The sequence below is a fragment of the Taeniopygia guttata genome, chromosome 23, assembly GCF_048771995.1.
Source record: "Taeniopygia guttata chromosome 23, bTaeGut7.mat, whole genome shotgun sequence".
Lineage (NCBI taxonomy): Eukaryota > Metazoa > Chordata > Aves > Passeriformes > Estrildidae > Taeniopygia > Taeniopygia guttata.
In genome coordinates, this window is record NC_133048.1 from 1303013 (window position 1) to 1329688 (window position 26676).

Here is a 26676-nt window from a genome sequence, read left to right on the forward strand (position 1 = left end):
AAATCCATATACTCTGAAAATATACTGGAAACTGCCACCACAGATGAGGTACCATTTATCCCGACCCCCCACCCCCAAACTGCAAACATCAAAATATATATGTTTTTAAACAAAAGAAGAATATCTGGCTATTTAATCTCAGTTAAAATGACAGCACCCTTTGTTACACTTGATATTTCACACCATTAATTCTCTTTTGAAAAAAAACCAAGATATCTAACTAACCTTGATTCCTTGCTTTTCTCCTCATTCCTTAGTGCAGTAATTGTCCATCTCCATTTAAATAAATATAGCAGCTACAGCATCATAAATGTGTGGCCCTCACAACGTCAGTAACTTGATATCGTAATACAAAGAAGTATCGGCACTTGACGTAGATATTTGCAAAACCGAGAAGAGAGATTAAAACTTCCAAATACTCTTCACATGAAAACCAGGTACAATGTTACCTTGACAACTGAAGTCACTTTGCCAATGAAGTTTCTTTAGTTTTTGGTGAAAGTAGTGAGCAAAAAAGCTTCTCAAATCCGAGTCACCAAGCGTGGGCAGGGTGAGAAGCAGCTTTGAAAGGAGAGCTAGAAGGCTTTATAAAAAGGAATTTTCAGCTAAATGCCAGAAGTCCACAAGAGCTCTTTGTAAAATAGTTAAAAAAAAAAAAAAAGTTCTCAGTTTCAAAAGAAATTTCTGTATAAAGCTTAAGCTGAACCTTTTACAAACAGCATTGCTACTGAGAGAGCTTTAGGAGAAAAGTGTCAGGTCACAGACTGGGAAAAACATCTGAGAGACTCGCTGAGAAACCACCTTGCTCAAAGGTCTCTGTCACACCTCCCTCCCTGCACCAGGTGTGCCCAAAGGCACCCACAGGGACAGGGCACTCCAAGCTGGGACCTCCTGGCTCCGGGGTCCCCAATCCTGCTGAGCCCCCCAGCCACCCTCAGCCATGCCCACCCCCAGCACTGTTTCCAGTGCAATTTTAGCTTTGCCAAGTTAGTCTTTTATATTATTTTCCTTGCTTTTGAGAGTTAAAATAGGTATCTACACCAGCTGTTAGTAAAGCTCTTGCAGACAGTGTTGTGAACAGCACTACGGACATTTCCATACAATATACAAACGCACAAAATACAGTACTTGGTTTTTCTGGCAGAAAAAAAGGGGGGTCATGCCTGGTGAAGCAAAATGGGCTCAGATTTTAGGCTCAAAATACAGTATATTGGCAAACAGCAGATTTGGTGAGAACGAGGAGAGAAGCTACTTAGACCAACCAGGTTTTCATGTGAGAGCAGGTGGAGGTCAGGAGGGCTGGGATCACAGCAATGCCCATACAAACAGCTGCAGTAAATATACTATGAACCAGTGCAAATAAAAACAGTCAAAAATGCAGTTCACGAGTTTACAAAGTGCAAAACTCCCCAGTCCCCTCGTTGAATAAATGCTCTGACATCTTAAACATTGGTTTTAAAGTGGAATGAAAGAGTCCCATTGGTTTGTTTCACATTTTGGTGATTTAACATGTTAGAACTATCCCAGCCCTCTTTATTTGCAAAGTGAAATGAAGTTACCAATAACTTAATTTTAAAAGGAAAGTCACTATCAAAGAGGAAAAAAGCCTAAAAACTTTTATTAATTCCAGACATTTTACTGATGTCAAATAGGTTTAACTAAGCATGTAAAAACTGAGATCTTAATACAAAACCCTTTCCATTTAATTCAAATATGCTCCACATTTCAAAGCCAAAAATAAGGCCAATTCCTTTGTTAAATCAAAAGACTGCAGCGACAAGTAAAGCTTGCAGAAGTCTAGAAGCATTTTTTGTATTTTTTTTTTGATTTAAAAAAGGAAAATTCAAGATTCCTTCTGACTATAAAACTTTCCTTTCAAAATTAAGGCTTTTACTTTGTCCTTTTAAAATCCTGGAGGTGTCCATTCTCCCACGGTCCGTGGTACAGACACTGCTTCAGTACAGCTCAATGGACACAGTTTTTCTTTAGAATGCTTATTGCACTAAAAGATAGCAAAACAAGTTGTCAGTTTCTTTTTTTAAAAATAAACATGATTACATTTCTAAAAAATAAAAGTTGATGTTGACCATATGTTCTGTAATAATTAAATTAAAGCATTATTATTACTCTAATAAATATAAAAGAAACAAAAGGAAGCTAAACTTCAAACACACATACATATGAATCACATTAAGGTGTGAGAGGCAGCAAGTAAAGTAGCAGGTTTCTTTTTTTTCCAAAAAGACCTTAGCTCTAAAGTTTCAGTTCTGGTGGTTACTGTATGTCATCCCAGAAAACCCAGGACATCAGATCTCACGTGAAGCTTCAACAGATTTGACTTGCCAGATAGGAAAAATTGAAACTTTTGGACTAGGTAAAACAGCAGCTTTAGTAAATTCCCCAAGGGAGCAAGAAGAGTTGGGTCACTACTGCCTGCATATGAACCACGAGCTTCTTGGATTGCTTTTGAAAGGGAACTCTTGGAGCTGAGAACTCCAAAGCTGTGAGAAAAGACACAAAGGCAGCCGTTGGCTAAATTAGGTTCAAATCATTGGATTAGTGTGCAAAACATCTTCCCCCCCTCACTGTTACCTAGCTAGTGCTGTACATTCCAATTCACTTGGATATGTTCACATTCGATGGCAATACTGAGAGAAAGATTCCTCAATGCACAGGGGTTAAAAACTTATTTTCTTTTTTGCACACTTCCCTTCTCCAAACAATCACTGTGATTGTTTCTAAAAGGTGGTTTGTTTTTTGTTTTAAATTACACAATAAATTTTAGTTTATTATTACTATCTTTTTTTTTTTTTTTTTGCAACAATAGTTGTGCTGCCGAGCAACTTGAGGTAAAGGCAGAAGAGGGTTAAACTACGAGAAATAATAATTAAAAAAAAATGATGGCGGTGCTTCCCACAGGAGCCCGCCCCAAAAAAGCAGTTGGCTGGTTTCATATTGCATAATAGTGCTGTGTTCCTGGATGAAGTAAACAATCTTCCTCGTGTCAATTTAAGGGTGAGCCTCTCGCCCCTGCTCAGCGTCAGCTCCAGCACGATGGGAGGCACAGCCCCTAAACCAACCCCCTGGAAACATACATTGTATGTGGCTTAAGTTCTCAGTTCTCCTCTCGGTGAGTGTCTCCCGGGTCATTGACTTAAGCGAAGTACATCGTGCGTAAGGTGTCTTGGTGAATCTGTACAGCCTTCGCCAGGGCCTGCGGGTCTCGCCCGTTGCTCTGTCCTGACACGTGGCTCCCTTCAGCACTGCAGGGAACGAGGGAGAGACAGGCAGGGCTGTAAATTGTATTAATTTGGATCAAAAAGCTGCTTTCGCATCTCTTTGACAGAATCACTAAGGTTGGAAATGACCTCTAAGGTCGAGTCCAACCTGTGATCGATCCCAACCTCATCACCCAGCCCAGAGCACTGAGTGCCATGTTCAGTTGTTCTTGAGCACCTGCAAGGATGGGGACTCCACCACCACCACCCCGGGCAGCCCCTTCCAATGCTTGACCACCCTTTCCATGGAGAATTCCCCTGACATCCAACCTGACCCTCCACTAGCACAGCATGAGGCTGTTTCCCCTTGACTTGTCCCTTGCTCCCTGGAAGCCAAACCAGCCCTGGTTGGACCCTCCTGTCAGGGAGTTGTAGAGACTGAGAAGGTCCCACTTTTCTCCATGCTCAGCACCCCCACAGGACTAAGTCTCCAGACCCTTCCCAAACACAGCATCAGTGACAGAACTGGATACTGAGAAATATCAATTCTCGTATTCACCCAGCAACCTTGAGGCTTTTGACAAATCTCTTCACCATGGCTGCTCAGCTTGCTCATCTAAAAATAAGCCTTTTGTAAATACATTGATGGCTTGAAGGTTATAAAATATTTCTGATGTACAGATTAGATAAGTGGAAGCACTAAACATTCAGTTCATTCATGACTACTCTGATCCAAAAGCAAAAAATTTAAATCGGTGGCTTGATTACCTCAGACCACGTCAAAGTCATAACAAAATACTTCAGTAACTGAATTATTTTAATCTGAGTGTTTTTCAGTAGAATCTACCAACCCACTCTGGTCTGATGTAGGGCAGCAGCTGCCAGAGTGATGATCTTAACATCAGTCCTAGAGGCAACAAAAACTAAGTGCAAGACCAGCAGGAATCCCCCGCAGTCAGGTGGCTTTAGACCTGACAGCAGATGAGAGCAGTGGGGACTAAACCCTGAGTGATGGAATCTGTGGCATTTAAATGATCCCAAGATTGTAGAAAGTCTGTCTGTCAGCCCCGCTGCCAAAGCAGAAGCCATAATTGGTCTGTGCTGTTTCAAGGTTGTTTATTCTGTTTATCTCTAACATGTTCTGCTGCCCTGCCGCAGCTCTGTCCTGCAGGGCAGCGTGTGGGGCTCTGCCCTCAGTGGGATGGTACAAACATTAAATACCACAAACTACCTGTGCTGGATTTACAATAACGTGCCAATATCTGTCACCTACGTTGAACAGTGTGTCCCCAGCCTGAACCAACAGAAAAATGCCAACACTGCAGTGAAACATGGAGGGCATGAAGAAGGAGAAAAAGGACAAGACACACCCAATTTCCTCCATCTTGTCCCTTTGAACCCCTTATCTAGAATCCAAAAATTCTACTTTTGCACCTGTGTCACACTAATTATTACTTATATCAAACACTCAGAGCTGGTAATTCATCCTGTAAGATTGAAAACGCTTTTCCATGGACAGAGATCAGAGACGGTGTCTCTTAGGGCTCTGTACAGGGGGGTTTTTGACCCTCTACCAGGGTCCCAGACCTGCCAGGGCAGCCAGAGGGATGCCCTGGATTGCCACACCTGAGCACAGCCTGTGACGTACCTGTCGTGTTCCTTGTCCACGAGGTGGTAGCGTGCTCTGAATGCCACCAGGTGAGCGTAGTAGGCGGGCGCGGGGATGGAGACGGAGCGGGTGCAGCGCACGTACGTGTGGCACAGCTGGTACGTCAGCAGCTGCAGCTCGTCTGCTGTGAAGCAGTTGTCATCCCACAGGACGTGGTAGTGGGAGGGACGGCTGGTTCCCTGCAGAGATGGGGATGAAGGGTCACTTGTCTGGGTTTCCATTAACAAGTCAGGTTTTGATGTTCAGAAAGAGCCACGCTATCTAATGTGAACGCCTACGTAACAGCAGCCGAATGCATTCAGTTTTATGTCAGGCCTAAATGTATTTAAAGATGAATAAGTCTAAGATATACATGATTATATTGCTCTAAATGTTCTTGCTGGCGTAAAACCCCTTCTACATAACCCTCAGTGATCAACATCTGCTCCCAACATGACTAAACCACAATTACCGCTCCTTTTGCCTACCTTCAATTAAACTGTTTCTCACTAAACATCCCAGAGAAACACCCAGTGCTTTTAAATCCTTCCAGTTCCTACGTACCCTAACTGCAAGTATGAGCACTAGAAATTTAAGTTAAATCTTACAGTGCACCTGAATTGGTTAAATAGTTGTGCTTTAGCCAAGCTACAAGTCTCTCCTTTTAAAACAAATATATCTGGAGTATCAATTTAGTTGAGGTTCTTTATGCCTTGCTATATTAAACACAATGAGCTGCAACTACACCCAGCATTTCTACCTCAACTTTGATACCAATCTTTTTCCACAGGGCCAGAAAGCAGCTTGCTCAGACACAGTGTAAAGGTTGACAAAGAAAACCACTGGAATGATTCAAAACTGGAAAAGAACCCATGCCCAGCCAACCTAAACAAAACTGATGGCAATGTGGTCAGACTCACATGATAAAAATTTAAAGAGTAATTTTTTTTTTTTTACATTTTAAGCAATAGCATGATACAAGTTGAAATATTTTTTCAGAAATACTAATGTCACAAAATAAAGCAACCTCTTAAAAACAAACTTTAAAAAGCACCACTTATCATCAGTGCAAATCTAAATGTGCAGCAGAGACCACTTATTAAGCAAATCATCCTCCAAGTCTCACCATAATGTTTTATCTCAGACAAAACCAAGATAAAAGAACATTTCCCTGCTAAGTAGCTGTTTGTAAGTAGGTGTCAGAAAAAGAAGAAAAACAATTTGTTCTAAATTCACATTTATTTACACAAAGCAACCATACCTGTATTCCAGCATGGCTACAGAGGTAAAAATCAAACTCGTAGGGGTGTGTAATGTCTGTATCTACAGTTGTCCCAGCTGGAATATTGCCACTTCGTCCAACCTAGAGAAGAGGTTTGGTAAGTGCGGCCTCAGCTGTTTATACAGCTCAACTGTAATGAAAAATACAAGTTTCTATTCACCACTGGCACATCAAGTGCCACAGAACTGTTTGGAATGTGCCACTACATCGGCCTTGGAGGTTTGACAAGGACACTGGATGGCTCTCCAGCACCTTACACAACACTGCACCTCCAGCACATCAGAACTTTCCAGCTCAGACTGAGAAGCTGCAGACATTTGTATTTAGAATTTTCAGCTTCAGTTTGGATTGACTAACTCAGGAAAAAGGTTCCACCATTTTGTACTTCCTTCTATTACTGCTGGAGATTGGTCCTGAGTAGTCACACGGATTTTAGCCCCAATGTGATGTTGTGGGGGTTTTCAACAGACTTAAGGTCCATGATTTTTCAATTTGGGGCCCCATTTTATCAAATCAACACTTCCCTGCATGCACATTCAACTAGATGGACAGAAGCCGATCCAAATATTTTCTCCAGCAGCCTAAGAGCTCCTCATGAAGCTTTCCCAAAAGGCTCCTCAGAGGGCAGTGATTACCCTTTCTGTTCTGTCAGCACAGAACAGCCGTGTATGATGTCGCTTCTGCACCACAATGTAGGTTATTCCAGGCTGGTAATCCTTTTCCAAACTGATGCAAGCTTCTCTAATGGCCAGCAGCTCATAATACAAAACCTACAAGCACAAGAACAGAGGAGTTTAGGTTTTCCTTCACCAGAATCCAATTAAGCACTCACTCCAGGTAAACAATTTTCCAAACACGTTCCACATAGGAAAAACAAGGAGCAGAAATAGAAATTGTTTTCTCTTTCATTTCTCTCTGTGCACCTCTATGAAAAATCCTGAGAGGGAGAGAAATGTGCTTGCCACAGGTACAACTTTGGCACACATCTGGTAATCTCAGAAAGTACTTAGAGAGATACGATTTCCCAAATTTGAAGACTTCTCCTTCCCAGACAGGAAAACAGCTGCAGCTCTTCTTACCCAACAAGATGAAGAAATTCTCTCCTTAATTATTTTGTGTAAATGTAAGCAACTCAAACAGTACAAAACAAGACCTGTAGCTACTACGGTGTAAGAGAATCTTTCAAGAAACCCACAACTGAACCAACCTGTCGGAACTGTCCCTCAGAGACCCCGTCCCTGTAGAAGATGATCCTGGTGGGCTTGAACCGTGTTGATTTGTAGAACTGGATGAGCAGCTCCCTGACCATGGAGGCCAGGTCCTGGATGATCTCCTGCCGGGGCCGCTGGACCCTCACCGTGGCACAGTACCGGCTGGGATGAGCATCCATGCTGCCTACAACCTGTGGGGAGAGTGCAGCAGGGGAGGCTTCAAGCTCTAATCTATGCCAAAACAATTAAAAAAAAAAAAAAGCCAAGAGCGGCAAGTACAAGAAGTTTGTGCTACACAACCACCAAAGTAACACTTTCAACAGGAACTTGTACTTGCTAGGGGTTTCACACCCTCTGTCCCCAAGCATCCTGAAATGCACCTACAGAATTTGGCTTCTCACTAAGGCATATTTTTATAATCCAGATATTTTTCTGTGAAGTTTTCTCACCTTTTACACTGAGAAAAACCTCAGCTTCCCTTAGTTACTTTAAACACAGATGCAGTTGCCATAACTTCAATCAATGACAACTAAAATAAAAAGGGGACGAAATAGGAGAGGTCTGACTAAGCCTTCAATCACCACCTTGAGTTCCTGGACTGTACCAACACAAAAGGTAAGAAATATCAAAAACATTTCTGCTAAACCAGGTCTTTAATGACACTTTTCTCCTTTAGAAAACAAAAAAATGTTACTAGCTAACTGTTGCAGTAAGGTAGAAAAATCATAAAGTAATGCCTCATAAAATCAGGCCTGCTCTGGCTGGCTTGTCATTTCTTCTAAGTCAAGCTGGCATTTTGCAGGTTCCCATGTGAAAGCAATCCTGGTCTGAGCAGTTTGCTAACATAACAATCTATTCCTGGGTAAAACACAACTAGCACCTGTATAAACTGTTTTTACACTGTTAGATAGAGAATAGAGAAATGAACACTCACTCTCACAAAGAACTTTCTCTGCAGGTACACAGGAGAGTTTGAATGACCAATGAATACAGGGTAAAAACTTGTTACTAACCAATAAAGTAATTGGCAAGAAAATCACTAACCAATTGGAGTCACACATGAGGTCTGTAAAACCGTATAAAAAGGGGTTATGTGAATAAAGAATGGGTTTTTTCCACCATGAATAAAATGGTGTCCTGTGTGATTTAGTCGCACAGCTAATGTTACCAAGCTGTGTTATTTCCTTGAGACTATTTCTGCAGAAATATATTATTTAACAATGCCATTTTACCTTGATTTCAAAATTAAAGCGCTAAGGAACTACTCTGAAGTATAAGGCTTATAAAAAAACTGAAGTTTTTTTTCTTTTAAATACATGATTTTTAATATCATTGGGAACGTGTACAAAGAACTGGCATAAGCCCTGAAAGATATTTAATACAGATGTAGTCTAATGAGTTGCACTTACTATTCTAACATTTACCCACGATGAAAAAACACCATGTAAATTTAATAAAACTTACAGCAGCAATGGAAGGCTTCTTTCCATCTCCAGCTGGAGGGTGAGTGACATCAGCTCCCAAAAAGATCACTGGCTGCTGGAACACAGAAGGTCTTCAAAAAGAAAAAAGTGCTAAGTCACACTCGTAGCTGAAGAGCTGCCACAAGGTCATTGCTCACCGTGGGGGTTGTTTCTGTCTCAGCCTTATCAGGTACCCGGGCCAAGGCTCAACAATGGGATCTTTGTGCACAAGAGGTGAACTTGGAACCCTCCACAGCAGAGCCCAAAACACACTGCAAAGACACTGCCAGAACTGGGGCGTGATTCTGGTGGGGAGCAGCCCCGGGGCTCCAGCAGGGCACAGCTGGGGGCTTCAGAGGCCCCATGTGGGCCTGGGGGTCCCCTGAGCACCACTGAGTTACAGCACCAGAATGCACATTATACTGTTCTCCAGGACTTCAGCAGCAGGATGGTCTTGTACTGCCTTTAAAATATTTTTCCTCACACAACTGTTCCTCATTTCAACTTTGATACTGATCAAACATTTGACAAGAACCTTGGCTGAAGACCTAACACACAGGCCAGCCACCATTCTAAGACTGTGCTGGAAGGAATTTAATTCTACTTGAAATACCACATACTATTATCAGAAGACTATTTTAATTTAAAACTTGCCACATTTAAATTTTGGGTGCTAAGTAACAAACGTAACCACATCTGTTAAAAGAAAACCCAACGCAGTCTCCAGAGTCTTACCGTTGATGAGGTACAAGGATGTTGTTGATTCCTCCTAGCTTAACATTAATCTTCAGGCACAGATTTGAGAGGGTCTGTGGAGATGTTTTAATGACGTTCTTGACCTGAACACACTGTGTGGCCATTCCCAACAGTGTATCTCCCACACGCTTCACCTCCGCTGGGAAGAAAATACAAGGAGACAACCTGAGTCCATTTGAGGTTATTGCTGCATTTCGATCTTAGATAGGTCACAATAATTCCAGTGTACACACTGTGCAGTAACTTCTAACTTATCTGCATACTCAGACCTGCTTCCAATTTATCTTGGAACAGATATCTCAGACACAAAACACTGGTGTCTAATACCTAAAGGATGGTTCTGAGTAATTTTTAACATATTCTGGGCAGCAGATTTCTCCAAGTGATACCTGACTGAACAGGTAAAGACAGAGAGGTGTGCCCTTACCATACACAGGCGTCTTCCCTGGCAGGATGACAATGATGAGCTGGAGCCCTGAATAGGTGTTCTTGAGGTGTCGGAACATGGGCTCCACGCTGTCTGCACCCTGGGCGTACTTGCAGAAGCAGGGCTGGCCCTGGATCGGCATGCCGGCGTCCTTGGAGATCTTGCGCAGCTGGTCTGTGAAACCCCTGCAGATGAGGAGATTTTTGCATTTTTGCAGTGGCAAGAGTACACAATAACCAAAGCACAAAGGGACAGAACTGTCAAAGGAGGATGATTCCAAATAGCTTTTAAAGAAGTATTTAAAAACTGTTTGTTATGTGAAGGCTGTACAGCTGTGAAACACCACAGGCCAGAATGGGCTAAAAAATAGTCTAGACACCTTCAGTACTTTGTTCAAGATGTCAGAAGGGACTATATACAGTGATGTCACCAGACAAACACCCACAGTGTACCCAGTACAGTGTTTTGATTGTAGTTTCCAGCATGGAAGAAAACCAGCCTGGATTCTCATCCTAACATCTCACATTAAACCCAGGTAAAATGCTCATTGTAATCCTATATTTAAGTATTAAGAGAACAGTCCAAAGCCTGAACCACAACATGCCTTACTTCAGAATTTCTTCTCTGCACTGTCTCTGTGTTGCAAAGCAAGCTATGGCCCACATCTTGATCTCCACCCCAGTGTGGAACTGTTTCCCTCTCATGTCCCACACTCCGTGGCTTGGTGTTGCCACGGTTCGATTCTGGGGAAACAAAAGCAACAGACACTCAAGTGACTAAAAAAGAAGCAACCGGTGCTATTTGCAGTTTCAGGATGACAAAGAAGAGTTTGTTATTCAAAGTCTGATCCCTGTAGAGTCAAGGTGCACAGGAAATCACTCCTTAAAATGGAAACCAGAGGACAAGCCAAAGCCTCACCCGTCCTCCGTACTGCAGCATCGGGGCTGGGAGCACACGTCCTGTCACATGGGCCATCTCATCCCGCACTTTGAACTGGAACTCTTGGACAAATGGATCTGCATCATAATTTGCACTTCTCACCTAGGAGAGATTTTTCCATGTTACAGAAGTATCTGACTACAATCCATACAACAGAACATAGGCTAACAGGAAGGTTGCAGGAGTATTCTTACAATAATTTCATTGAAAAAGACTCAGACTTGACTGCTCAACGCTATCAACCCATCCCCAATGAAAACAATTACTATCATGAGATCTAATGGATGAGATGATTTCTGTTCCCTTCATTACTCAAGTGCTCATTTTCAGTTTGTGGATTCAAAAGCATTTTCCGAGCATTTCCTCACAGTAAATTAAGTGCAGAGATAATAATGCAAAGCCTGTACTATGGACTCATGTTATCATTGCAGGCCATTTAAAATAAATTATATTAAAAAAGTAGTTAAAATCTGTTAAGGTAAAGGATAAGGAGGAATGAAAAGACTAGAAGTTTGGCATGGATGTAATCCAGCCCAGTGTCCCATGGAGCTGGGATTGGGGCACTCACCAATCTGCTGATCTCCTCCTGCCTGTCTGGAGCAGACCTGGCTGTAGCTTTTATCATGGTCGATGTCTGATTGTCTGTCAGCTTCTTGATGCACCTCTGGCCAGCCACGATGTTACACACCTGCAGGGGAAATCAGAAGCATTAATTCACATCATGAGCACTCAGATCACACCATGCTATACACACACGACACTATGCTGCCACTATAAATCACAACTCCAACATGTTTGAACAACTGCCTGCTCTTTCTTGTATTTCTACACTTCAAAGCACTGTAGGATGTTGAGAGTATTTAGAGAAATTAAAGAGTGATGAACATGTAAACCTGTAAACACACTTGTATTCCAAAAAGCATAGATTCTTAATGTTTCGCCAAACCCAGCTGATCTATCAGAGCAAGGCTCTTACTTCTAAAGGCAGGTAGGTGTGTTTTTGTTCCTGTCCCACTTGCAGACAAGGAAGGTGAGGGTATTTCAGCTGGAGGTTGTATTTCTCTCTGAAATACTGTGCTACTGTCCTCTCCACAGTCTGGCCATTTTCTAGCTGTAAAGGAAAGCTGAAAAGACAGACATTTTAGTAAAATATTATTTGTCAAATAACATCATCCAAAAATTAATGAAATATCAGGTCCTGTTACTCAGTGTGAAACTATCACACATTTCATGCTCTGATAAAAAGCCCCTTACGTTTGATGACTTGCAGGCCGTCTCGTTACGTTACAGACACGGTACTTCCTTCTCATTGTCCCACAGTGAGTCACTTCTACCTTTAGACCTGCAGAAAAGCATAAAAAGGAACAGATGCCATGACTACACAAGCATGTACACAGGAGACACAAGATTTCAAATGATAGAACTTAACAGCTTTGGGGTCAGCGTCAAATAGCACAAAGAAATTAGTATGTTATTCACCAAACATTTATACTTTCATTATAATTTGAGTTTTGGCTAATCGTTATTATTATCCTCACAAATAAATCATGATGTAAAATATTTAATGTTCAATGTCTTCTGAATTTAATTTCAAAAGAACTGGCTGAACTCGGGCAGCAGTTTTCACCATACCCTCGTGTTCACATTCTCAATCTTGTACATCTCTCCAAACTATCAGTTCCAATGTAATTGAAATTAAAAGCACAAAACCAGGTTTGTACTTTATCATCTTCCCCCCATCTTTGTGTCCACATTCATCCTGTAATTTTATTTTTTCTTTAATTTCACTGACCAAATTTAATTTTGCATTTTGAGAATCTTGTCTCAAAGCACCCAGCCTACACACCAGAGCCTCTCCAGACTTATCTCTGCCCACAATAATCATGACAGTGGCAGCTCCAGGAGGCTCTGGGGGCTGTTGCTGTGACTGTGCACACACTGTGCTGTTCACACAGAGCAGCCTCAACATCTGCTGGGAGCACTGAGCTTAGCACAGGAGGGCTGCACAGCATCCACACGCTGCTGTCCTTCCCCAGCTCCACAGGACATAAAGCAGCTAAAAAAAAATAACCTGGGTATTCAAAGGATTCAAATCCAGTAGTAAAGTCTAATACTAATGAAGTTTAGTACTAAAGGCCTTTGAGAGAGCATTGGATGGCTCATCCTGTTGAGGTTCATGTGGATTGTGGACCACTGACTGAACACCACCCAAGATCAGGTCCCCAGGTACCAGACATCAGACTGTGTTTAGTTTACTGGGGACACACACATCACAAAGAAGCACTGACTGTACCTCCTTGCTCCCTGACAACACTAATTGCATCCAGAACATCAGTATTACTCAGAGGATGGCACAGTAAAAATAAACCACTGCTGCCCTGACACGGCATTAAGAGAAAATAGAGCAAAGAAACCATGGGGCACTGTGACCACAGACAAGGGCTGATGAACACAGAGATGTCTGGAACCCATTCCCTGCTCTGTCATTACTCTGCTGTGACACTACCAAGGCAGTGCCCTCCCCCAGTGCTGCTCACACACAGCCAGCTCTAATGCAGGGCTTGTTTTGTTCTACGTGGTCATGTCCTGGCTGGAGCTCTTAGACCCTACAGCAGCAAAGACGAGTCTGAGAGCAAAGGGATAACTTTCAATATTTACTGACTATGGTAACAGAGCCTCTGAGACACCTGAGATCAAGCAGAGGCAGTTTCTCAACCTCCAGTTACCTGCCCTACAGAATGAAGACAGACAGGCAGATGTAAAAGGAAGCATGTAAGGACTAGTAAAAAATCCTGTGTTTTTTTCAGTCATGAAGTTTTTGTGAGCACACCCCTTTATGACTACAAATTTACTTTTTTAGCTGCCCAGTATTTCAGCAGAGTCTAATCTTGCATCAAGTGTTTAAGAGCTGAACTCCTCCAAGGCTTTTCTCTCTGCAAATTACACTGGAATGAAGGATATGGGAAAATTCAAACCCAAGTAGCATATATGGAGTGAAACCACTCAAACCAGCAGCTTATGCAATTCCTTTGGAATGGAATTTGGCCTTCAGCTGCAAGTGGTACTTATTTTTCCACAAGGCAATCACTTATTAGAATTCACTATAACAACACTCTGTTAAAGAATCAATGTTAACCTTGAAATCAATGCTCACTTTGCCACAGCACTGAAACAACAGGAGCCCACACACAGTGCCAGGTGGCCTCCGGGACCTTGGGTTAGGAGAGGTTGGCACCAGCCACTTACCTCTGCCCAGGCAATGAACGTGATCCCTCTTTCCCTCTAAACCACTGGGAATGTTTTTCAGCTCCCATTTCTGCAGAGCTCCATTGTTTCTCTCCGGATTAGAGCTACACACACGGATACTACAGTTCTCTTGGCAGTTCCAGATCCTTCTGATCCATGTTAACCAGGCTTCCAGTTAAAACAATTGCCTTAGAATTAACTTTACTGGGTTACCTGGGACAAAATCAACCCATTTCTACTCACCCTTTATCTCTTTGGTGAATTTTACCCGATGAGAATCAGTCAGAGGTCTTGGTTGTTCATCAATATTATGAATGTCAAGGACTTCACACATGAACTGAATTACGGGTTGTGCTTTGTAGAAGGCAGTGGCAGAAACTACAAAGAGCAAAATATTAAGTGTAAAAAAACCCCAGTCAAGGTATCGTGAAGCAGTTCATACATCAGTATTTCTTAGAATTCCATGTAAACCTCACACACATTTAGAAACAAAACACTGAGTTCCGAAAGAGTAAAATATCAAAAAGCCAGCAGAAACTCTACAGTGACACATCTGTCTCCAGTACAGTCATCCTGCTAATACCTGGAATTTCAGGGGTTTGAAAGGGTTTTTCCCCCAGAGAATATTTATTTCTAGAAAGCTGCAACATCCCAGAGAGACATTCTCTTTCACCTCTGTATGAAGCTGCATAGACAGGATTAATACCTCTCTACCACAGACTTTTGAATATTAAAAGCTAACATAATTCAACATACAATGTATTTTTGTAAATTATACAATCTGCTCAATTACTGAAACAATATCTGGTGTAGACATGAGCACTATTTTGACTATGCACAAATTGTGTTGGTGTAGGGGGAGTACAACCCTTGGTCTACTCAAGACTCTTACCCTCTCCACATGCTAATGACACAATCACTTTAAGGGACAATATACTGGTTTTAAGCAGGACAGCTGACTTATTCCATGCAAGAAGATCATAAATTATCTTCTTGACAAAGTTATAAGCAACTGAAACAACACCTTTGGCAGGAAAGGCGAGGTGGGACTAGACACAGCTTAGACACAAACTGTTCCACACATTTAAAACTTTAAATGTCAACAACAGAAAATACATACTCAACAAGCATTTATCAGTTTTTCAGATCTCATGTACCAAACCTGCCACACATCTGTGCTCATACAACCCAACATTCTTCAGACATGTGTCACTTGAGCAGCCTACCAACCTCACATGAGGCATCAACCAACACCTCCGGATTCCTGAGACTGCTCCAGATTCCTGAGTGACCCCAAATCCTCACTCTTCCCACCCTGACAGTGTGTGGGTTGTCTCCCACAGCAACACTTTCATGGAGAACTCCATCCAACTAAACAACTGAAAAACCTCCAATGATGGGATTTGAAGACAATTTCACAGCCTCAAATCAGGAAACAGAACAGCTCTGTGAATCACCACTTACTTACAGAGGGCTTAAAATTTCTCATTCACAGAAAGGACTGAAAAACTTCTACCCAAGAGTTACTAGTACTACTCTTGCTAATGCTGGTTAGAAAAACTTGCCTCACAAAGTTAACAGCACAGTACATCATCAATTGGTGTAAATTCATCCTCTTCTACCTAAACTGCAATTCTTTCAGTACCTTGCATATAGATATCAGCACTGGTTCTTTTTGGGACAGATTGAGATTTTTACCTTCATTTTTTTAAACCACAGCTGCTGTTAGAAAGGCAATTTTACAAGAACAAACTGTGTGACTTCAGTCACATGAGAATCACCCACAATTTATGTAAACCAGAACACATGGACTTGCAAATTTTCAGCAAGACAGCTCAACATCTGCAATATTTTATTATGCTCCAAGCACAACCTGACTTGGAGTGCTCAATGTAGAGCAAGACAATTTACCTTGGGCTTATAAAGCATTTCAAAGATTTCAAAGACAGTGAGAACTGAATGCAAATCAGAGAAATCCTCAGGCAGCACCTGCACTTTCACCACAGCCACTTTTCAATGAGGGTTTAACAACTAAATAGAGTTGAGTGCTCACAGGACGAGGGAGTCTGACACAGGCACTGGTTGATCTCAGATCTATTCATCTGGGACTCAATACAGAGCTGCAGAGCTTATGCTTTTGCATAAGAAAGCCTAGCCCAATCAGCCCTATTCAGAGAAGTGTTTGGGGTATGTTTCACAGAGTTTTCTTGGAAGTACTGAGCACCACTCACTGTGGACAGCTGCACAGAGACACAGTGCAAGCTGCCTCTGTCACTGGGGATGCACCAATATTGAAACTGAACAGGAAAACAAGCCCTGTGCAATTCCTTCTTATGTAGGGATACTGGTTTTTATATGGCAGCTAAATTTCTGCTCAAACATTGACATCATGACAAATGCAAGGAAAACAGACTAAGAATTTTTAGGTAGCCTTTGCCATACATGTCTGGTCTGAATCTCAGCCCTGAGTTTCCACTTACCATCAATGTTGAGCATCATTTTCCACATGGCAGGTCGGACAGACTGATGGAACCCAAACCAGACCTCCCTGCCCCCTCCCAGGGGGTGGTCATAGCCTTCTGGAGCTGAGAAGAAGGAGCGGCCCACAGGGGTGTACCTGGTGAAACAGGTGGCCACACATTTATGTTCTTGCTTTCCAAACATAAAATTCATGTAACAAAGATTGTAACACGCAGTATTATTATTTTTTGGCATTTTATGCACCAGCAATCTGTGCCAAGAAGCAAGTATAAACAAAATATCCTGAATGCTTCTGTTCCTATTGCAGTGCTTTTAAATTTAGACAAAAACCTTTACTATTCTTAGCAATGCACAAACCACTTTCAGTTTTTACAACAAATCAAGAGCTAAGTTAACTTACCCTTCCTGATTTTCTGTTTCAAGAAAGTGGGGTCTCCACCACAGCAGATTCTGTACAACACCCTTGTCTATACTGGCCTGACCCTTAGATATCATTTTTCCTAATTCATAGGGAATTTTTGAATACAAGATACATTGAGAGAAGCAAAAACTATGGAGGAAACAAAGAGCTAGATTAAATGACGGTTCTCTCACAGGTAGAAAGCAGCTGCTCCTGAGCTTCCACACCTCCTGTTTTGTAGTGCACAGGCATTAGTACAGAGGCTAACACCTTCAGATCTGGGAAGCTGAGGAACACTGGATTCCACAAAACCAGAGGGGCACTTGTTTTAGGAGTCAGCTACACACAATGAAACCTATTAGAGCTACCAGTGAAACCTATCAGAAATCTGCTCAGAGCAAAGTCATTGTGCTGCCTAAAGCCAACAAACTTCAAAAGTAACTTTCATTGACCAAATCAAGCAAAATTAGCCTTCTCTAAATTTCAGGTCTCTGAGATAAAATAACAAATATGAGACTTTGTTAGGACAGGTACCTGGTCCCAGCCATGTATTTCAGACACGAGAAGCATGCACTGGTGACAGTGTATAAATGGATTAAAGAGACTTGTGCTTTTCACAGGCACTGCCATCACTTGGCTCAAGCTGAGCAGAACCAGGACAGCAGTGCACAAGCCCACCGGAACCTCTCAGCATTTCTATGAAGGCCTGTTATAAATGCCTGATGTTTCTTGATCTTTTCCAACACACACATCACCTGCTCTGCCTACAGAAACACTTGTACAGGACTGACTGTAAGCTCCCTGTTTAGCTCACCAGCTGTGCTGCAGAGGGGAAATGAACAGTTTCTCTTTTCACCTGTGAAGAAATGGGGATGAAGGTCTCCCAGTGGGGATACTTCAGGTAAAGACAGACTGCAGGAAGACAGTGAACCTACTTCATGGAGGGGAGGTGTCGTAGCACCACATCGACAGCATGAACAGGGTTAGTGCTGATAGGTTTGTCTAGTTCCAGAGGCTCAGGCAAGGTTCTTCCTGTCAAAACTTCATGCAGCAAGTGCCAGCTCACCCGAGAAACAAACTTTATTGACACTTTGAAGGGACGATCTTTTCCACCTTCTCCGGGTAGTGTCACATCCAAATCCACCTGGGCAGGAGAGAAAGAAAGAAATAAAAAGCAGCTTTTTAATCTGGAGTCTGGTAGCCTTGAGATTCCACTCCTTCCCATAATTAGGCCAAAGACTCAAAAATTCAGATATTGAAGTCACAGCACATCTGATGAAAGTAAATTATCAAATGCACAAAGCGAAGAGAACTGGGCCCTGACCAAGCGGAAGAGGATAGAACAACTTTTTGTCATTTCAAATCATAAAGCAATACATTCTAGAAAAACTCTGGCTTGTTTTCTCAACTCATCACAAGATCACGTGTTACAGTCTGTAAAATGAAATGTTGTAATAGATTTTGCTGTAGAAAGCAGCTACTAAATTATACAGGAAGTTCTGAATGCAACTACTTCATGAACATTTACACACACTGGAATTTGCAGGAAATACACTCAGTTTCAGTACAGATACTGTAAGATACTTCCAGCTTTTCTGAAATCAACAATATTTAAAATTGGGTTTTTTCCTTTCCTATGAAGCTGCTACCAATGTAACATCTTCCCAGTTATCTTACCCCAGTAGTGGCCACAGGAAGTGGATTGGCTGTATAGAGGCTTCTTTTCCCATCATAAACTGGTCTACGGTCCCCAAATATTGTCACTTTAAAATGCTGCACCATAGAGTCCACCACGTCCCTGGAAAAGGGGATATTTACATTGAAGATGTTTCTGAAGAAGGATCAGACCTGAGCTGGCTCCCAGTCCCAGGTGTTTTGCTGAAGTAGTTGCAATAAACAATACTTGAGTGAATTATAAACACCCACTGCCATTCCAAAAGGTGCTTCACATACTTTAACTAAATAAATAAACACTACAGAATAAAATGAGAATCAACACAAAAGCTCAGATACTGGAAAATATCGGTACTGAAATAATTTCAGAAACTCCCAGAAATGACCACGGCCTTTGTGTCATCTTTATGACAAAAAACAAGGACAGTGTTACCTTGAAAAAAAACCCCATAAAGTGGTATTGTGAAAAAAACAGCACAAACCCCCATCTGGAAGCTCTGCCAGTTCATTGTACTGTCTGCAGCAATGTTTATCTGCTTCTTGATGAGAGTTTTGAATTCTGCCTACACTGGTTATAAACATGAGATGCTCTAATAAGAAAAGCTTGGCTTTAAGTCCTTAATAACCTGAGTTTTTACAAAATCACGTAAAAGCCTAATCCAATTTGCACACAATTATAGATTTGCCTCCCTTGCTTTATTATAAATTGATGGCAATAAATATTAACCTCACAGAAGCACTCAAATTACACTTGAAAAACCATGATGAAATTTTCAGCTTATACAAAAATGCTTCTTGATGTGAGTAGTAGATAAAACTTTTGTAACACAGTAGACTTTTGGAACACCTCCAACTGTAAGAGGCCTTTGGGATCTGAATTCTTTGGGAGGTTTCAGTGTTTCAGTGGCACAGAATGGAAACACTTCCATTGCAGCAGGTGCAAACCAGCCTTCCTGCACAGCAGCAGCTTCCAGGCACCATGTGCTGGCCAGGCTATATTAACCCAAAGTACTTCAGGAAGATGATAAATATTGACTTCCTCTTCAAGCTGAATGAGCAGCAGGACTTTCACCTCCCAGCTGGGACGTGGGGAAAAGGAAAGAAAGATTCCCTTTCACAGCTCCTGATGTTACTCAACATTCCCACTGGTATAATTTACAAGACAAATGACTCGTCTCACCTGTTCACCCTCCGAGGACACTTATCTGGTTTGATATCCACCTCATAGAGGTAGACATCAATCTTTGGGATTTCAACTTGGAAGCAGTTGGCCAGCAGTTTAATGGGCTTGCCCATGGTGCCATAGCCGGGACGTCTGGGCACCATGAGCAGGGGCTGTGCCCCCACGGGTCCTGCAAAGCAAAAATCCCACAGGTTAGGAGGAAAGCACAACACACAATCCCCTCAACCAACTCCCAGGACAACCAGGTGGGCACCAGAGCCCAGGAAAGAAAATCAGCCATCTCCAACAGCATGCTGCCTATGAAATTCCAAACAAATGCTTGTCCATTATTAATCCTTAATCCTCCACCTACATCTAGACTGTTCTATTACTCATGAGCTTCAGCAATCAGCATGAATAAAATCAGAGGTTTTGTTTAGGAGACTTCCTAAAAAAAAAACCAACTACAAAAAAAACCCCAAAAAAACAACAAAAAAAATCCCCAAAAAACCCCACAAAAAAACCCAAAACAAAACAAAACAAATCTTTAAACAAAAACCACTCCAAAAATAATGCAGAAAGTTTTACAAGTTCTTTCTGAACACTCTGGTAATAACCAAGTGGCTGCTGAGTACAAAAATACAGAATAGCTTTGGACCGATGCACAGGATTTGAGATAAACTCTTCATTTCAGTGCCAATATCAGCTTAGTCTGGGAAGACAGATTATTCTTGAACTTTGCTGGCTGAAAATGGATGAAGAATAAGACCATTACCTCCCATCTAACTGCCCCCATAAAGCCAATTTGCCAGAAGAGTAAAGACTCAGATTAAGACAGGATCGTAAAACCCTTGATTACTTGTAAGCTGGAGAAGAATATCCAGAACTGCTCAGAGAAACATCCAAATCTGCACTGAGATGGGTATTTTGAAAAGTAACTAAAATACCTGCCCAGATTTGCTCCATTCTCATCTATTTCATTTGCTTTGCATCATTTAGGTGAGAACCCTCCACTCAAGATTTGCGTTACTCATGCCTTACAAACCAAACACGGTAGTAAACAAAGTCCATTTCCCAGAATTTCTACTGGTATTTCCACTTAAAAGCACCTCTTTCCAGTCAATAAACAACAACAAACCCAAAATGCTTGGTTGCCTGAGTTTTAAGAAGTTACTTGTGGTACAAATGTCCTGATTTTCATGGCATTTGAGCGAGGTAGTGCAAAGTTCTCCCCTCTCCTCCTACTCGGTGACGCAGGCAGCGATTCCAGCCCACTCATTTTCATAGCAGAGTTAAAATGTCAAGTGCTGGGAAAAATGTTTTTTATTTGCCTTTTGATTAATCTCCATAATTTCTGTAAAAAACCCTGTATTATCGTGCAGGAAATCACGTCCTGAGAACAGGTGAACATCAAAGCCAAGTTCTTCTGTAACATTTGTCTGGCTCTACCCAGAAAACTACTGAAAAATTCTGAGTGGGCCTGGCTTGAAGCCACAAGATAAAACAAAACAGAAAGCAAGAAGCATCATTTAAAATCTGCTCACAGACTCTGCTTATGCAAAACTTGTTCCAAGCATCTGCTCTCTTCAACTTTTCCTTCATTTTAATACTCTCACGTGAGTAAAAGCAGCCCTAAAATTTACTCCAGCTATATTTGCAGAATATAAGCATAAGCAAAAAACTTACTACTAAACATTTGAGTGGCATAAACAAGTCAACAGTTTGTTTTAATATTCTGAAGACATACACACCACAGTTTATATTTAGTTCCTATCTATAGGAAAGACAAACAAAACCACTGAAATAAAGATTAAAAAGGTTATTTTAATCTGGTCAGCCTTGCGTGTCCCACTCACCATGGAAGAAGTTAGAACCCAGATTTTGGCAAACAGGAGTTAAGTGACCAATAAATGAATAAGAAGTGCAGGTCTACACACTGTTCAGGTGTTATTTTTTAAAAATTCAACGATTTTGCTATTATTGTGTGCATCATATGCTCGCTTGGACAAATGAACTTAAAAACATGAGTATGCCAGTAGTACCCAAATACAGGAGTACCCCCTCAGAAGACCCTGCTTTGAAGAGACACTGACTTGCCAGATTCTGTTGTGAAAATCTTGTCAGTGGCCTCAAAGCTGTGACTCAAACCCCAATAAAACACAAATAACCAGCGATGCTCTGGGGATGGCTCTACCACCGATTTATCCGTGACTCACTCAACCTCATGCCTAAGTCCTGTGTCAAACCCATGAAAATAAACACACAGACCAAAAATATTCAAAGTACTATTATTCTACAGAGCACAGGATGCCTGAGTGGCAGATCCTTTGCTTCAAGTCCTTTAACCATTGCAAAAACAAAGTGGGTCAAGGCTCAAAAACCTTTCTGAAAGCAGCAGCACTGTGAGCTCTCCTCAACAGAGAACGGAGCAGCTCCTCAGTGCTTCCAGAGAGTTCTGCGCTGCTCAGCTGCCCACAAATTTGAGAGGAGAAACTTCTTGGTGTTAAAGAAACCAATACTCTGCCGTTACAGCACCAGGTACGTATGTGCAATAGAATCACAGAATGGTTTGGGTTGGAAGGCACCTTAAAGATCACCTCATTCCCACCCTGCCACAGCAGGGACATCTTCCACTACCCCAGGTTGCTCCAAGCCCCATCCAACCTGGCCTTGGGCACTTCCAGGGATGGGGCAGCCACGGGGCAGCCACAGCTTCTCTGGGCAACCTGTGCCAGGGGCCCTCCACCCTCACAGGGAAGAATTTTTTCTCAATATCCCATCTAAACCTGCCCTCTGGCAATGGCAAACCATCCCCCTGTCACTGAAGGCCTTGTAAATAGTCCCTCTCCATCTTTCTTGTAGGCTCCATTCAGATATATGCCTTGGATGTTCTTAAAAATCCAAGTAAAACCCCCTAAACCAAGTCTGTTCAATGTGCTGGAGCAGAGCTCAATTCATAAAACCAGCCCAGTAAAGTCCCCAGCACCAAAACTCAACTGATTTATAACAGAAAACAATGAACACGCAAACAGGAACAAAAACTGATGTCTCAAGACAGATTCTTGGAAGGCTTTTGTGCAGCAAGAGAACATGTCTCAAGATCATGGAATCGTTGGACTTGGAAGGGATCTTAAAGCTCCCCCAGCTGCACTGTGGAAGTCCCTCTAACGGTTCCAACGAGCTGGGACTGAGAATCTTTTCTTCCATGGAAGTATCGATGTTCCAATCAAGCTTAAACACAGCCAAAAGGGACGGCGATTCCTCGGCAGCCCAGCCAGCACATGGACAAGTCTGGCCTGCATCCAAACCCCGGCTGCACCTACCTAGCAACCAGAGAAGCCCTGTCAGAATAAAGCCTGAACACAAGGAGCAGGAGCTCAGAAACCTGCAAATGCTTCCAAGACACCATTGTACAAAAAGCTGCAGCTTCTGGCACACGCAACGTTTTTACAGAATGAAGAAAAACCCTGATCTCCAGCAGGATGCTAATAGGAAATGCAGATTTCCTTACAGAAAGGGCCATCCCCACCAAGCTTCCAGAAAAAAATTATCCTCTTTCCCACCATGGCTTCAGAATTATAAAGCCACACTCCAATAAAAGAGATAACTTAATTTTGTTTATACAACAGTTCTAAATCCAACTGGATGGGTGCTGGAACAGCCCAAAACACATCATCAAAGCCTGAGCAGGTAAATACAACTTACTCTGGCTCAGGAACACGAGGCAGATTTGTGGAACCGATCCCAGCCTCAGGCTGGAGCTGCACTGGAGAGAGCTCTCCACAAAGGGGGGAAAAATAAAATACTCCCTTTTACAGGGCCCCTGGCCTCTACTCAGAGGCCCAGCCTGTGGAGCACTAAGAAAATCTTATCACTAGCAAAATATAACCTAATTCTGGATTTAAAAAAAATACATAGAGAAGATTTGATTCAAACGTCGGTTTCAATGATCAAGCTCCGTCTGCCAGAAATCATGAATTGCCTCATTTCTGCCACTCGGCCTTGCTGGGTGGCATTACATTATTTATGAGTAATGGAATCCATGTTTTCTAAACATTCCTCCTTGCAATTTAGAGTTTGGTTTCTTTCAAGGTTTCGGATACTAAGTCATGTTCAAACTCATCAAAAGCCAACATTTTGATGCTGTGCTCAGTGACTGCCAACTGTACAAGCAAATACTGGTGTGGTAACTCATTCTGCCCTAATGGACTTAGAGAAAATGCACTGGAGTGTTTTGGGAGAATTTAAAAGACAATCAATGCTTCTAAACCATTAAAAAAAAATCTAAATACAAAAAGCTTTAAGCCCAAAAATGCAGCTTATGTGCACATAGTGAAGTTAATATCCAATTGCTCTGGGAGAAGAGAATTTTGTGTGCCAGCCCACACAAACCCTGCAAGAGTTTTCCCTGGAAGGTATTTTCACAGACCAAAGTCAGGAAGGTAAAAATTAGCTCAAGAAATACTCTTCGACACCTTCGCCCCTGAGGAAGCAAAGCTCCGAGGATGAAACAATCTGTAAGGTTCATACTGTGAGTCAAACAACTTCCACAGCAACTCCAGAGGAAATCTGCCACTGTATCTCACAGTAGAATAACTTCTGAAGGCAACTATGAATCACCCCCTTCCCGACTGTACCACACCCACAAAAACGGGACTTTTAATGGGCCTCCCAAATCACTACTCTGAATCAGAGAGAGAAAAGCCACTTAGGATTTTCTCTGCCCAAAGTTTGTATGGAAAATAAACAGAACATTAAGGATGCCTGCAGTGCCTTATTAAAGACTGAAATTTAAAAAACCCAAGCCAACACAAGTTAACACTGTTAGCACAAAAATCTGTGAGCTTTGCAAGAACAATGTAGGACATGGAAATGAAGGCAATGGCACTGACACAACTTGGTTACACCATGGAACATCCTCTGCTGGTTGAACCTCCCTGCCTTTTGGAATTTTACTGAACGTTCTCCTGGTGGAAGTACAATGTGCCGAGAGCAACTTTTCCTTCACTTCACTTTCCCCACCAAACATTTCATTGCTGTTCCACAGTTTGGCTTCACCACAACCCAACAGGTAAATCCACTCCGAAGGAAAAATAAACCGTTTACAGGTTCCTCTTGCAAATCTGTTTGTCAGGAGACAACTACAATTGCACCAGCTTATAATCAGAGCTTATTTAACACCATGTAAGAGAGCATCATATGAACTCCACCAGATTGTTAAAATCCTGCACCTTTAAATATTCTCCACCCATCACAACCTCAAGCCAGGCAACAGCTGAGGTAGGGAGTTCTTCCAGCCAAATCCATCATTGTTCTTAAACCTCCAAGTATGTTAGAAAAGGATCTCCATATGGAGATGGGAAGGCACGTGTTGTGTTGACACTTTCAGTCTCAGTCTAGTATTTTCATCACCTGTGGTACCTATTCAAGTGAGAGACATGTAACTCCAGGTGGCTTTGGACATTCTCTCTGCCATCGAGGTACAGCCAGGGAACTGCTGATTAAACACTGCCCAACCCTGAACCCTCCTCCACTGTTCAGCCAAATCTGGAATAAGTTATCTTGAAAAACTGAATCGTATTTCCTCCAACCATCAAAATCCATTTAAACCACAAAGTTGATAAATATCGAGCACGTGCTTTCACGACAGAAGGATCAAACAGCCAAAATGTGAAGATTTTCATAGAATCACAGAACGATTCAGGTTGGAAAATACCTTAAAGCCCATCCCATTCCATGGGCAGGGACACCTTCCAGTAGCCCAGGTTGCTGCAGCTCCATCCAACCTGGCCTTGAACAGCGTCCAGGGATGGGGCAACCACAGCTTCTCCGGGCAAAAACCACCTCGGAATGATTACTGTGAAGCAGCACACCCAAAGGCACAGGAATTGGCCCCAAAACTCAGCCTGCTGACACACAGGGGCCAAACAGCCCGCTGAGCCCGGCAGGAGCTGCTCGAGGGAGCGCTGCCCGGTCCCGCCGGGCTCTGCGGGTCCGTCCCCCGGGCACCGGCAGGCGCGGGTTACGCAAGCCGGGCACACCGCTTATGAAATACCGACCATTCCTCCTCCACCTCCGGCGCGGAGAGGCTCGGCCCCGGCTCTGCCCGGTACCGGGGCCCTGCCCGGGGGGCTCGGCTACTCCCGCCCGATCCCCCCGGGGATGGGCTCAGCCCGGCCGCTGCCCCGCGGCACCGGGCCGGCCACCAGGACCTGGGGGGGGGGGATGGCGCGGGGCGCCCGTTCCCGGATCCCGCCAGGCCCCGGCGGGCCCGCGCTCACCTGCGCTGCCGATTTCCATTCATGGAGCTGGGGCGCAGCCGCTCGGGGCTGCGGCGGCCGGCGCGGGGCTGCGCTGGGCGGCGGTTCCCGGCTGGGCCGCTCCCGGAATTCCCGGCGCCGCTCCCGGAGCCGCTCCCGGAGCCGCTCCCGGCGGTCGCGGCCCCTCACGCGGCGGCGGAGGCGGAAGTGGCGTGGCCGCCCCGCAGCCCCGGTTCGCGCGGCCGCTCCCGCCCCGCCGCGCGCGCGCCCCGCACGCCGGAAATCCCGCCCGCGCGCCCCCGGGCCCCGCGCGCGCCCCGTCCTTTCCGGGGGAACGGGAAGCGGCGCCGGAAGCGGGCGGGGCGCGAGCCGGAGCGGTTACCGCGGCAACGGCGGCGGATGGGGGCAGGGAGAGGCGGGAACGGCGGCGGGAACCGGAGGGGCCCTCAGGGATGGGACAGCGCGGGGAGAGCCGGCGGCTGCCCCCCAGCGGGAATGGCGGGGCTGGG

The 26676-nt window shown here is 43.4% G+C and overlaps 1 protein-coding gene across 1 annotated transcript; it reads right to left on the bottom strand.

Annotated features, from left to right (window-relative positions):
- Positions 1–1584: 1584 nt before the first annotated feature.
- Positions 1585–26329, bottom strand: AGO3 (argonaute RISC catalytic component 3). The gene is made up of 19 exons (XM_030290493.4): positions 26189–26329; positions 19926–20097; positions 18749–18869; positions 18007–18215; positions 16671–16807; positions 14434–14568; positions 12199–12286; positions 11921–12068; positions 11513–11632; positions 10924–11046; positions 10615–10748; positions 10006–10190; positions 9558–9717; positions 8824–8914; positions 7356–7550; positions 6784–6918; positions 6128–6229; positions 4867–5066; positions 1585–3263 (listed from the first exon to the last, which is right to left on the bottom strand). Exons 1-19 carry the CDS (start codon positions 26205–26207, stop codon positions 3155–3157), a joined length of 2583 nt encoding a protein of 860 aa, XP_030146353.1. The 5' UTR covers positions 26208–26329; the 3' UTR covers positions 1585–3154.
- Positions 26330–26676: the final 347 nt, after the last annotated feature.